The 15,681-nt window shown below is 35.7% G+C and overlaps 1 protein-coding gene across 1 annotated transcript in view; it reads right to left on the bottom strand.

Annotated features, from left to right (window-relative positions):
* The window catches only part of GRIK3 (glutamate ionotropic receptor kainate type subunit 3), a 2,817,598-nt gene that overhangs the window by 1,942,619 nt on the left and 859,298 nt on the right, over positions 1–15,681 (bottom strand). The window contains exon 2 of the mRNA XM_044083835.1: positions 7,353–7,529. Coding sequence (XP_043939770.1) covers positions 7,353–7,529 — 177 coding nt within the window. The remainder of the gene's footprint in view (positions 1–7,352; positions 7,530–15,681) is intronic.

The raw sequence follows: 15,681 nt of genomic DNA, 5'->3' as shown, positions 1-15,681 counted from the left end.
GGCCTCATAAACAATCTCTCCGAATCCCAGGGATAATATTAAATTCATTGTCGCTAGTATTTTTACAGAACTGGTCTTTTTTTTTTTTTGTCAAGTACCACAAGGTCTTAGACAGATAACATGAAAGTGTAATGTTTCATATCAGAAATAGTTATCTTTGTACTGCAAATCTCACCTTCTGCTATACCGTAGAGACAGAAATGGAGCTTAGAAAGCAGTTGATGTGGGTGACAGAACCATAAATCTTCTGATCTCTGATTGATTAAAGAAATCTTTTACCTTCTGAGTCACTCACATGATCATATATTTATGCAGTAATGCCTTGAGTAGAAGAAATCTCAATGAACTATAAAGAAACTCCTGCACAATGTATCATCCAGCTAGTAAGCATGCGTTTTGACATTTTGTTTATAAGTGGAAGAGGAAAATGTAAAACGTTCTTGTTAAATTTGTAAAAGTCTCAGTCTTCCCCTTATCTTTAATTTACCTTCAGACAAATACTATGCAATGCATAGCAGCAAAACGTTTCAACCAAAGTCAAACCATTTACCATTCTAGAAGGTAGGGGCTCATTTATTTATCAAGTCAAGTTGCAAAATGAGAGAGAAACAATGTAGCATTCTTATATTTCTGTGCTGGGCAGTGTTCACCTGTATTTCTACATTTTCTTAACAGAGAAATTTTACATCTTCTTATTCCACTTTAAAGATTTCAGTATGTCAAAATATTTTAGTATACAATTTGCATCTTTTTGAAGTTAAACTTTAAATTGCACAGAATGTGATGGAGTTATTGACTGGAAAAAAATAAACAGTTTCCTTAAGGAAGAAAGAGTATATGGTACCCACTGACACTAATTTATCTAAAATCTTAAACTTCTTGTAATCCCCTTCATGTGTACCAATACTGATTTTTATAAACTTCAGACCTTGACTACTTTTATTTCCATATTTATTTAAATTATAATAGTAAAGAAATAATTATTTTGATTCAGGAAGAATAATCTTCCATAAAGTGCAGTCTTGTTTGTTGTGTACTAATAGTGATAAGGACAGCATGCCTATATGATACTTGAACCTTTCACTACTGAAGAGTGTATGTGGTAGAATAGCAGAATAGCCATTCTCTTATGTAGATTCCAAGAAAAGAAATTCTACGAAATTTTGTCAAGTAACACCCAAACAAAGCTACAATGAGAGGCAACCAGGCATAGCTTCATCAGGACTAAACAAAACAAACAAACAAAGTAAATCAAAGCTAACAAACATATGCATAGGCTGTGTTCATTTGATTGTCAGTTCACTTTATCAACAAAAAACAAGGTGGTTCATTTAATCTAAATCTCCTTTCATCGATACTACATTTGATTGGTCATCATTACATTGAAAATAATGAAATGGTATAGAAAATGACTGCTCATGTGGTTTTCGAGGATAGGGATTACAATGTCTAGAAGTTTAGGTATGTGCTGCAGCAGTGATTCAGTTTTTAAGGAGCATTCTTTATTCTCTGTGGTTGTATGAGTTTGGGGCTAGGATAAATATGTCAGGGGGTATGGGGGTGCAAGGAGGCTTGCCTACCTGCAAAACAGCTTTTGGAGGTATATTTAATATGTATGAAATGTCAATGAAATGAGTGTGTGAGCATCAGTCAAATGTAGTGTCAATTAAATCAGCTGAAGATTAAATAAAGCAGTGTCTTTTTCTTGTTGATTAAGTGAAATGTCAATATAGTTAAATATAATCATATATATTTATCTTTATCTATGTCTATATCTGGGTCTACTTCATATGACCTAAATTTCATTTGACTGAAATTTATTTGACTGAGACCAAAACTCTGAAAGTTCAAAAGACTGAAAACTCATTTGACTGAAACACATAACACTGACACATTAAAGTAAAAGGTATATGCCAGTTTCCCCACTGTAGTGCGATCCTGGAGTTAGTATATATAGTTGGGGGGGTGAGGGGCAAAGCCCCCCACATAGCTTAGATAAATATTGTTTTCTGCAAAGAGTTATTCATTGCAGTTATAAATATCCATGTGTATGGTTTAAAATGTATAAAGTATATATATCAGAGGAGCTCTCCGATATTGTACCCCAGGCAGGTATGACCGACCCTAGCCCTGAGTAGCATCCTGCCATCACCCATAATGATACCACAGTACAAGGACAAAAAGATTGACTTCAACAATTGGCTAAGCTTCTGGTGTCATTCTAAGGGGATCCAGTATCTGTCTGCCTGGGATGACATGATCGACAGACCACGATGCTTTGCCAGAAATGGCCTGCACATGTCGCCTTTGGGATTCTGGATATTGGCTAAGGTTCTTGCCACCCCTATAGTGCCTTTTTTAGGTAACATTCAAATTCACCACCTTAACAGGTACAAGCAATCAAAATCTGAGGGTAATGCTACTCAATGCTAGAAGTCTAAACCTCAAAATGCATTCACTCAAGGCACTCCTTAAAATGGAGAACATCGACATCTGTGTAGTGACAGAGACCTGGTTCAAGGCTCCAAGGAGCACCCCTGCATTACCAGGCTATAATTCATAATGCACCTTTTGGCCACCTAATCTGGACTGAACACTAAAGGTAGAGGCGTGTCCATTTTCATTAAGGATATCCACACCTCCAGGCTAGTTGCTCAGCATAATGCATCCAAGATTATCCAAGTGCAACTAACTCTGGGAAAGACTGCAATCCAAATTGTAACTTGCTACAGATCCCCCATCATGCCTCAGTGTTCCCAATCCTCATTTCTTAATACACTGGAAAATATTAGGGTACAACCTAACACCCTAATAATGGGCGATTTCAACTACCCCACCATTAACTGGGAAAACTACTCATGTACCAAGTCTTTTGCTCAATGTTTTCTGGAATTCATAAATTCCAACGCCTTGGATCAACTTATCCACACCCCCACCAGGGGCAGCAATATCCTAGACTTGCTCATTACCAACATGGGCGACCAGTGTTCCACACCAGAGGTCAATTCCTCATTGGTCAGATCCAACAACAAGCTAATCAGCCTAAACATACACATCCTGCCCCCACCCCCATTAGGGAAACCATTGTAAAAAATTTCTCCAAATCCAACTTCACGCTTCTTAAGACAGAAGTGGCAAACTTCACAACACCCATGAAACAGACAATAGAGGTACGACTGCTGAATCCTACACAAATACATTTTATGAGCACTTACACAAGTGCATGGATCATGCTATCCCTAACAGAACCAAGATGCTATCCTTGAAAAAAAGCAAGACAATCTGGTGGTCCCCTGCCATTAACATACTCTACAACAGGAAAAAGAAACTGTTTCAAAAAAGAGTAAAATCCCATGACTGGAAGAACTCCCTGGTCAGCCTCAGTAAGAAGCTGAGATCCCTCATAAAATGCCCCAAAGCTAGTTATGAAAACAAAATTGCCACTGATTCTAAAGACAACCACAAAGCATTCTATAGCTATGTCAAGAATCTCAATGACAACATTCAGATCTGCTCTGAGATACAGCACAATGGCATGAAATATACAGAACCAACTGATACTGCCAACATCCTGGCAGATAGGTTCACTGCTAACTTTACCCCTCCACACACCCCCTAAAGGGCCCATCTCTATACCGGAAGAATGCAACATTCCTGTAATCATGGCTGCACAGGTAACAACCACACTCTCCAAAGCCAAGAACACAGCATCCATGGGACCTGACAACATCTCAGGCTGCATTCTACATGAACTACAGAATGAACTAGCACCCCACCTAAACACCATTTTCAATCATAGCCTCACCTCAGGCTTTGTGCCCACTGAATGGCGCACAGTGATGGTTATCCCACTCCACAAAGGGGGAGCCACAAAGGACCCTGGGAACTACCACCCCATTAGCCTAATGAGCCTGGTCTGCAAGGCCATGGAACTTATAAACAAAGACATTGGTAATCTCCAGACTCTGGACCCCACCCAGTTTGGGTTTTTAAAAGTCAGATCATGTCTCCTAAACCTGACTGACTTCTTTGAAGCAGTCGCCAAAGCCGTAGATGAGGGTAAGATGGTTCGCACAGCCTATCTGGCTCCCACCTAAGCTTTTGACACCATCCTCCACTCTGGAATTATAGATAAACTCACTAAACTAGGTATAGATCCCTATGTCACAAGATGGGTTGCCAACTGGTTCACTGATAGGACCCACACTGTGAAAGTAGCAGACTCCAAATCCAACCATCAGACCAATGACAAGTGGAGTACCACAGGGTTCAGTCCTGGGTCCTGTCCTGTTTGGTATCAACTTTTCTGAAGTACAGGCTAACAAAGAAAGCCTTTGGTGGCTAATGAAGTTTGCAGATGACTGCAAACTAGGAGCCATAATTGAAACTCCTAATGATGTGGACAACATACAAAAGGGCCTCACTGAGACAGATGCCTGGTGTCAAAGCCATGGCCTCAAGCTCAATGCCAAAAAGTGCATTGCCATCCTCTTTGGTAAAAACTCTGTACCCATGAGCTACCACATAGGTGGTAGTCTACTTAACACTGAAAGTGTGATAAGAGACCTTGGGACACAGGTGGACAGTAGTCTCTCCTTTGATAATCACATTGTCACAGTAGTCAGGAAATCCTTCTACATGGCACACCTCATCACAAAAGGTTTGTCATCCAGGAAAAAAGAGGTCATTGTTCCCCTCTACTTGTCACTCATTAGACCCATTATAGAGTACAATGCCCCTTTTGGTATGCACCTCACAAGACATCTACAACAACTGCAAAGGCCGCAGAAATACCTCACAAAGAGGATTACTGGCCTCAAACAGATGCACTACACAAACCATCTCAAAAAACACCAGCTTTACTTCATTTCCTATCACCTACTCAGAGGCGATCTCTGCCTAACCTACAAAACTATGTCAGACTTGGAGCTGTTGGACATTCTCCACTTAAAGAAATCCCAATCCCTTTGAGCTACACGCTCTAGGGACCTAAACCTTGTCACCACAATAAACAGAACATGTTGGAGGGATAGATTCCTGTCCCAGACACTTCCCGTACTCTGGAACAAACTACCTATCTATATCAAACAAAGCTCCTTATTAGCACTCTTCAAGAAAAATCTTGATGATTGGATGGGAAATAGGAAATTCACCCCGGGGATCACCTCTGTGGCTCTGCTTGACAGGGGCACAGGAAAATAATTGTCTTGGGTGGCGAAAGCAAGGGTACCTTTTCGGCTAGGCTTGTATAGGCCCTAGGGCCGATAGCCTAGTACCTACCTATGAACCTATGAACCTATATCTATATATATATTTGTTCACCGGGAATGTCCAGCTGGGATGAGACACTCTTTACTGGAGATCCTGGGAAGAAAAGCTTCACAGATACAGAATTAAAACATTTAACATTTTTACAGCTCCCTGAGATGAAAAAATTACACATTTGACATTTTCTTTACAGATATTTCACATTTTAAATGCATTGTATTTACAAAAGCATTAAATTGGACAAACAGTTACAGTTTTTGTGTTTTACAAGAGGGTATCATACCCCTATGCTAAGAAAACCATTCAGACTTATCTTTCTGTATAGTTTAAATAGCAATTACAATTTAATCTAGAAATGCATAATATGGACAGAAACATTTTATTTAGTTGTTGTGTAGTTGCAGTGTTTTGTTATTTATTTATATGGACAGAAACTATTTGATGTGAAGTGGTAAGGTGGCCAGAGTTGCTAAAACAGGAACGTTATGTAGGATGGAGTAAGTAGCAAGGTTTGGTGTCTGAAAAGCTATAAAAGGAATAAGATTAGTGCTGTTATATATAGATCTGTTTATCTGTATATGTATATATATATATATATATATATATATATATATATATATATATATACATATACATACACACACACACACACACACACACACACACACACACACACACACACACACACACACGAGGGAAAAGGAAAATATAATTAATCACTGAATTTGTGCTGCTAAAGAAATATTGTTGCGATTATTTATCATAGCAAATACCCTCATCAAATTGCTGCATGTCTAGTTTTCAATGACAAAAGATGTACCAGGAACCAAACATACCACAGCCAAAAATCAAGAAATGCAAAACAGCAAACTGCACCACAAAGTAAGAGTTAAAACCGGAAAAAATAAATTAAAATTGGTTAAGTGTTTTCATCTATAGTATGTCAGAGTTAATCAGAAGTCTGTTCTGTTGAAGTCTGACATACTACAGATGAAAGCACTTAACCAATTTTAACTTATTTTTTCATTCAATAAAGCTGGTTTTAAGTCTTACTTTGTGGTGTAATGACAAAAGATGTAACAATTCTGGGGGGTGACTTGAACACTAACAGTGCAACTCAAGAGATTTTCCATTCTAAGTTTTCAACATGCTCAACTTCCAATGATTTTAGGCATGTTTAATTTGTATGGTATCTATTGATATTTAAGCTTCTGTAATCCATGAATTGTCTGCAAATGAGTTTGGCCATACTTCACTGATATTCAATCCTACACAAAAATAAATAAATAAAACTCATCAGAATATAAAATAAATGGATAAGGCAGAGTGTTTTGCCCTCTACAACTCATTGCACAACTTCCATGTCTTTGAAAGTTTGAAGAAACCACAACTTCTGTTGACAAATAAGTCTGTATTGTCATGAATAATGAATGCCCTTAACATCAGTAACAGTTGCTTGATCAGAAGAATGTGATCAGCTCCATATCTCTCAGTTGTCATGGTACTGTTCATCAGGTATAGCCAAGTACTCTGCATAAAATTATGGGATGTACAGCTACACAGCCCAAGTGGTTATTCAGAGAAATAAAAAAAAAAAAAAAACCTCAGGGGTTGCGTAGTTTACTAACTGTACAATTATCCATGGGTAAATATTCACTGCATATAACATAGAACTTTGGTTATGGAGCTACTGAAGCCATTGTGTCAAGCTGTATACAGTACTGTAGGTTGTTATGGCTCAGTATAGAGGTGCACGGTAATCCTTCCGTAGCATACCAGAATGCTGTTTCGCATTTTTCCATATTATATACTGGAAGCACCAATTAGAAGCCAGCCTTGTTGGGCTGCTTAATGTTAACACTGAAACATCAGACTAACTTTTCATCACACCATGAGTAATACCAACCAAACTTTCACCTTATGCCTTTTTGTTCTGCACCCTATAATATTAATTACTCCAGTCCACATACTAAAACATAACTTAAAATTAGATGGTCTTCAGTTCTAAATAAGATAGCTCTCAGAGTGCAAGCATTTTGAGACATTTAAAACACTAGTATTAAGATACAATGTGGCCATGCTACCTTTTCTTGAAGCTTCAAAGCTGTCGTGTATGTTTATTCTCTGAATGTCATAGGTTAACGTAGTGTTAGGTAACAACGTTCTGTTCCTGTTGATAGTACTGACAGCAAATTTGAAGGCCTCTTCTTCTGCATTCCCATGTTTGACACCAGATTCTTCTAAAGTTTCAAAGATTCCACCTAGAAAATAAAATCATTTGTTAGAATGAACTGCTGCCTCTCACGGCACTGCATCAGTTACAAAGTAACTTCCAACAGCATTTAATGCTACACTTTAAATCTGATAAGAGTTTTTTTAATCTTAACAATGAAATCCTATATGTAGAGGAATGATACTCTCTATTCAAATATGTTTCCTTTCTCACAGGATAACCAATGGTTCAGCATTCAGAAAAACTTGTAGCAGTACATATAAATATGTTTATTCTTCTCCCATAATTTGTACCACAACTTTGATGAAATGTGTTCAAAGACAATTATTTTTCATATTTCCAGATTCAGCAGAGGGTTATGTAATGTTTTTATTGATTTTGCCATCAAAGCATTGCATATTTACATTTTAGAATAATGCAACAATTTAATTATTCAGTCATATAGAACTTCCAAAAATATGATACCATACCAGAAAAGTAAATAGGTAATGTTCATGTTCTTGTCATGCCAGTAAGTGTATATATTTTTTCCTTTATATAACATTGTTTCTAACATAAGTTGTCATTAGTATGAACACCAGTGATATTTTGCTATAGGAATATGTTTTGTCCATAATAGTGCAGTCTGACGCACTTTAAAGACAGGGATGTACACATTCCAGTGCATCTAATACCCATGTTGCTTCCTTTGTTAGTTACTTTTTACATTTACTCTTTAAAATTCTTTACTTCATAGATCTGTAGTTTAGTACTAAACTACTAGTGCTTGTGGACCATTTTAAGTCTCGATGGTTTCCGTTAATGAGGATGAAACCCTGAATGTCTCTTTCTTCTAAGAGGTAAACACCTTATTTGTTTACTCAAGTATTTATTTTCAAATAAATACAATTCATTCACTCATTCTGTAATGATTAGGCAATTTATTCAATTCTGAACCTTGGGTGAGCTGGATTCTCTCCTAGCTCAGTGGATAACAAGGCTGAGAAAAAATAATTCTGAGAAACACTCACACACACACACACACACACACACACACACACACACACACACACACACACACACACACACGGCACTGAAGGCAATTTTGAAGATCACCAAATTACCAAAAATGGTTACACAAATTCAAAAAAAAAAGAAGAAAAAAAAATATGTATATATACATACACATGTTGATATACTGAAGTCTGTACGTGAGTAGTGAATTGGTGAAATAATACATTAAATATTTAAAACAACATAAAATAACATCAAGAAAGCAATACACTTTGAATTTGTTTAGGATTATAATCTATTTAATTTTTTGTAGGAGAAAACTGATGTATTGTATTTAAATCTGCCTCCCATGCATTGCTTTAAGCAGTGTTCTGCATAATGGTTGCAGACTCACATATGTATTATCTTGCCTAGCAAACAGTAAGATAAAATCAATGAAACCTTCGTATTACATCTGCAGTTCTGAGAAACTAGAAACCACTACTCTACTTAAGTACAAATAAGGCAAACAAGTCAAACTATAAGCTGTAATCACATATCTGCAGGGGGGTGCAGGGGGGAGGGGGCTGCCCTATAAACATCATCTGAGGCCCTTCCCTCCATGCTGCCTCTTTAGTATTACAATTCCAAGATGGCAGTGTATTAGGTAGGGGAACGTTTCTCCTGGCCAATGTCTTAGCTAACATCAGAACTGTAACACAAACGCACAAGATGAGAATGAAAAGAGAATGATGCAATCGCTGAACAAATGAGTACAGCATCATTTCACATTAAAAAACAGGGGATGTCTGCTGTGGTAACCCAACAATGTGTGGTGAATTGCCCTCATGATCCCTCCTAGCCTAATTATGTTGTGATTTCTCTTGACTTGTGATTTCCTCTGTGAACACTGTTTAGTGGCTGTGCAAGGGAAATTAAGAGTATTTTAATAAGAGAAAAGAATAACATGAAAATGAATGCTCTAAGAAGTGTTAGTGTGAAGAGACTGTTACAAGTGGAGCAACCGAAAAATATAGAGGGACTGGTTGTACTGAATTCCTGTATGAGGATTGTAATGAATAATAGGTGGTCTCATTGTCAACTGTCTTTAAGAAAAATCCAGGAATTGAAAGTGCCCTTGCAGGCATATGTAAATGAAACACAAGAAGAAAAAAGTAGCAGAAATTCAGATTCCAGCCAGTAGTTGGGAGAATATGTTATGGAGACTAAGATTCATACAGACACCTCAGGACCTACCAAGGCTACATGGAAGTGTGGCTGGGAGAATAAGAAGATAGAAGATGACATAAAAACATTATATTTATTTGAGTCCCTGAACACCAGGAAGGGAAGAACTATATATATAGTTTGTTAAAATATGTTAGGGACTTGGAATGGTCTGCTGAAAAAAAAAGCTCACTATATGCCATGGTGTCCTCAGAGTAGGGTAATGATTATCCCATACCCAGTATTGTCTACTTCAAATCATTTTCATTGAAAGAAAAAGAAATGTTGCCTCTCCTTTGGAAACAATGAAATAAACTATTTTCAAGAGATAAACAGAGCTTTGTGGTTCAAGATTATACCCAGTTGACCAGGAACAAGTTTTGCTCTGGTAATGAGACTGCCCTGTACTTTAAATGCAATATTTAAACTACAGCATCCTGCAAGCCTCAAGTTTTTATTGTTAGGAGATATCAGTGTTTATCCCCACTCAGCTGCAGAAAGGAATCATCAATTCCTATCAGAAAGGAATGGGGCATAATCTAGACAAACAGATGCTATAATAAATAAGGGTTCTTCTGTTAACTTAAACAGCAGACTCAAGTAAAAGCATCAGTTAGGGGAGATTAATTTCCTTTCTTTAAAAGACAATTAGCCTTAAAAAAGCAGGCCATAATGATGAATGAATAAGACCCAGATCAATGGGTGCTGAAGTACAACATTATACAATGGGTCAAGGTACTGTTATTCTTATTTGTATCAGCCACAGGGAGATATTTGTTCCCAACACCCTATTTTATATTCTTCTTCATTTTCTTTCAGTTGCAAAATTAAGGTGAATTGAGTGGGCGTTCTAAACATACTCTAATAAAAATGAATAGACAAATAACATATGGCTGTCACATGGACTAATTTTACTGGGCCGCCACATTTAAGAGTAGAAAAATAAAGTAGCTATGCAGCATGTTTGATAAACTGCAATGTTATTGTATACTTTATTTAATTGTCTATTTACTTCCATTTGATAAATGGGTCGGTGAACTGGTCCATTAACCCTTTTCAGCCACAAGTGGTACAAAATATATAACAAACAATATGATGCAAGTGGACATAAAATAAACAGTTCTTGAAAAACTCAAAATTTTAAAGTTGGTTAGAAAACGCGTAACCGATTTGCTTAGGGAATTTAGAGATATTTCATCACAGAAATAATATGTTTATCATTGATTGGTTTGGGACCATATTGTTTTATATTTGAAATAGAAAAAAGAGAAAAAATACATAATAGCAGTTAAAGAGAGAGCACATGGATAGAAAACCCACAATTTGACAGAGCTGTAAGTTGAATATAAAATTTACATATACCAAAAACTAATATTACAGAAGGAATCAATAAAGGTGATGTATTTTACAAGTAATACTGAAGTTTTTAGATCACTGTTGGTTAGGTTACTGCAGCAAAAATGAGAAAGAATGATTTGTAAGCTGAGAAACAAATGGCAAGGGATATGACGAGCTGCAGTGGAGGAAATATTGGTAATCTTTTGGGATTATTATAGTGATTCATAAATTATGCCAAGAGAGGTGATAGATCAGATTCTGGAAACAAAGGTGCATTTATACAATTAAGGGCTCTCAAGTTTAACTGAAAAGAGGGCAGGGGAGCTAATGTAGAATAATGCAAGTGGAAAACTCACTGAAGCCCTATTTAAGCAGGCACTAGGGACACCTATAAGACTGGATTGTGTACCTGTGAAAATCTGAAGAATATTAGGGAGTAACTTAGAAGAGGTATGGTTAATACTGGTGAATAAGGTTCAAAGAGGTGCAGAGATACCACACTGTTGGAAGCAAAAGATCATCATTGTTATATTGAAATGAGGGAAACCCAATGCCTACAAGAATCATGCTGCCCATTCTCTGTACTTGATAATAATTGCAAGATATTTATGAATATTTTAATTAAAAGATTAGCAAGACTGTTGTTGCTACATGGTGATCAGCATGGTTTCGTAGAAGGACTTGAGACTTAAGAGAACACATTAAGCAACATGCTGATATTAAAATATATGATTTTAGAACAAAAGTCTCTATTACCTCTCAGTTAAGATGCTGAGAAAGCATTTGATGATATGCATTTGGGCTATTTGGGCTATTTATTTTAAGTATTATCCACCAAGGGATTTACAGACCAGTTTATTACTATTGTCTGAAATGTGTACACTGTCGATGTAATGTAAATTTTTCAGCAAAATTGTCACTGATCTTTCAGCTCCACCAGGTTACCAAGAAAGGACACCCATTATCTCCACTTCTATTTGCCCTACATTTCAAACTTACAGCTGTAGAAGACAATTATCCTGAAAAGGTTTTGTGGAGGCACTGGTTGTATCAAATTCTTTTCTTATTTGGGAATGATATACTCATCACTCTACTTAATCCAACAGTTGATCTTCTTGAGATAATTCATATACTGAAATATATATAAAGCATTTATGTTGAACAATTAATACAAATAAAACAAAGACAGTCTTAATTAACCTGCAGTAGTCCTCAGACCTGGTAAGAGAATATCATTTTTTTGAGATAGAGAATCGGGTGAAAAGTGCAGGCATAGAGATATGGGAAACAGTTAAGACATCACTAGTTTCAACTTATCATGACATGGTAAGGAAAATGAAAGATCATTTTATTAAATGAAAATGATTGGTTCAGAATCTTGATCAAACTTTACGATACAGAAAACTGGCATGTGATATTGCATTTATATAACGTGCAAGCTCAGATAAATAAATATTTTGCAAACTGAAGTAATGGGTGAGAATATTTGTGTGGGAATGGAGAGCAACAGGAGTGGCATATGGAAAAATGTTATATAGCTATTGTGGAGGTCTTTAAATACCATTTTTAGAATTATATGGGGGTACAATAGCCTTATCTTTAATAGACAAATGTAAATATATCATGTTAGAGAAAAAACTGCAATAGGTCAATCATAGACTGTATTGAACAGATATTTTTATAAAAAGGTGAAAATGAGGCAGCAGGATTTTTAAGAGCAATTCAAAAGGAAAGAAGGAAGGAGAGAAGGTTTTTGGCCATTCTATTCTGAAAGAGTTTGAAGAAGCCATGATACTGATAGGGTATGAGAGAACAGGAAGAGGATTCTTCGTTTATAGGTACACTGGAAAATGTAAGGGGTTTAACTAAAATATTGGTAACAACCTTTTAATGGAAAAACTGGGAAGGAAGTTAAACATAAGGTCAAGTTTCCAAATAATTGTCACCTTAATTATTTGGACAAAATCAGCAAGAGCTTGGTATTGTGCAAACTGGACAGAATTAGAAATCCTGATGTATTGACCTTGATTAGAGAAACTAGAGAGGGTTCAGCTGCAGCAAATAAATTAATATCTAGGTGGTATGAAGCCCTATCTATAGTTAAGTTACATAAATTGGATAACATGAATGAAGAATGGGAAGCAACACTGAGAATTACATACTATGGCAAAATGAAAGACTTGTATTAGTCAATAAAGTCACACAAATATGGAGGATGTATTTATTTATTATTGATTTTTGGATGGAAGTGCCTCCATATGTACTTTTATACTCCTGAGAGGCCTTAAAAATGTCCAGGGTAAATTCAGGATACTGCAGATGCTATACAAGGAAAATGGGAAATTGTTGATGCATTTTTATACTTGTATAAAATTAGATCCGATAAATTAGTGGAAACACTTGTATGAAAAAGTGATTGAAGAGTAATAGCTGGTTACCTTTCTGTTTTTGGTAGAATGGCATGATGAAGACATGACTAAACAGGAGCAGACTACTGCAATTGATAGTTTTATGACGAGAAAATGTATTAACATAGCCAGAATAAATCCAGTGAAATTAACAGAGCTAATAGAGTTACTGGACAAGTTGTTGGGAAATGAGGAAATCAAATAGAGGAAAAAAATAGGGGAAAAAAACAAATATGGATGTGGGTGGAATGGTTGAAGTATAAAATGGTAAGGTAAGAAAAACATAGAAATCACCCTACATGATGGCAACACAGGAGTTCAAAATGGAACATTTATGGAAAATTAGAGATTTATCCAGACTGCCTGACTTAATTTAAATAGAGAATATAGAAGCTATTATAAAATACTGTACTACATTTAACAATATTATTCAGAGTTTATGATAAAGCCAAGACATTCTGATAATTATTTTGTTGATGTGCAGTAAATATTTGTTAATCTTTTGTTTCATTGTATACTTCGATATGCACAAAAGCATTTAAATTTTTTTGCAAAAAAAAAAAAAAAATAGTAAAAGAAGAAGGATGACCTTGAAATCCAAGACATATTCTGATTACAAGGGGTCACAAACATTATCCAAGGGAAATAAATCATGCAAATTGTCTAAATGCAAAGACCAGAAGATATGAAAGCACTGCAAATGTTTCTATAAATGCTGCAACATATTGTAAAATTTGTACCTAAAATTTTAAGATTATTATGCTTTTAAGAAAGATGTTAGAACATGATGCAGCCTGGAAATGGGCATCATAACAGAAGATAAATAGTTCTAAAATGATTAAGAAATTAGTGTCAAATGAGGGATGTGGCCAAGATAGTTGTTTATTACTATTTGAAAGTTTTTGACAGGCATTTATCATAGAGTTTGATCCATTTGGTCCATTATGTGAAGAAAAAAAGTTTTTTCTCTGAATGAAATTACATCAGTCAAAAATAATTCAAAACAAATCCCATGAAAAGATATCTCAAAGGACCATTTCATGACATCTGTTTTGAAAACAACTGAGCAAAACAGCATTTCTACAAAGAAGAATTTGCAGAAGATAATACCATCCATGCAATAATTATCCTTAAAAATAGACAATATTGATAAGAAGGTAGACTATATACAAAAAATGGCAACAGCATAAATCACTGAAAATTATGATCTACAGCAAAATGTCCATATAGACAGCATAGAAACAGACTTAAAAAGACATCAAGGCAGGAAAATACGAGCAAAAAATGTATGATTTTTTTGCTAAAACTAAATACCTGGCTACTCATTAAGGTGAGTGATCAAGAAAACAGTGAGAGAAGAAATAAATATGTTGATATGGTGTGCCTGAAAAAACGGAAGTAGAAAATATGGTTAATTTCCTCAGCAGCTAGATTCCAAAAATTTTAAATGTACAAGAGAGCTTAGCCTAGCGAATAGATTAGACAGAGCCCACAGAGCTCTCACAACACATTAATTTAAGGAAGGAGTCCATCCACTGCCATTAATTGTTAAATTAATCTCCCATCAGGATAATTCAGTTGTTATTAGAACTGCTTCGCAAATCATCCTCTGAAAATTGTTAGTTCTATCTTCAATATTTGATTTCATAGAAAGTAATTGGGGAAAAAAGAAAGTTTGCTTACCAGTGTTAAAGTTCCTTAAGGACTGGCATCAAGTCTCGCATATTCTTTCCAGTAAGATTAAAAATATGTTTATCACAATGAACAATTAATCTAGACTTTAGAATATGTTCTTTCCTTTTTTTTAATTTAAAAAGGCCATTGATCTTCAGGAAGAGAAAGACTCTTGAAAAATGAAACATTAATATAATAAATGAGTATGTTTATCTGAATATAGTATATTTTGGTCTATCCAATAACAGAGATATACAAACTTTACAAATGATTATATCTTGCTGGTCCTCACTGTGACATGATTATTATTTTTGGAACAGCTTAACATACATATCGTGATAATAAATTCCATCGCTTTAATTGCAGTATAGCTTAACAAATGGTGTTTTTCATTATGTTTGGATAAGGACTTTATTTATTTATTTATTTGTTTTGTTTTGTTAACCAGGGTTTCTCCAGCTGGGCTGGTGGCACATTTTCAGTGGAGACCCGAGGAAAAAAGCTCCCCACACAATGATAGCAATAACACAGTTACATTGAAGCAATAAGAATATGAATATA

This window comes from Protopterus annectens, chromosome 1.part1 (genome assembly GCF_019279795.1).
Source record: "Protopterus annectens isolate FY-2018-M chromosome 1.part1, PAN1.0, whole genome shotgun sequence".
Classification (NCBI taxonomy): Eukaryota; Metazoa; Chordata; order Ceratodontiformes; family Protopteridae; genus Protopterus; species Protopterus annectens.
This window is presented reverse-complemented; position numbering and strand designations above follow the sequence as displayed.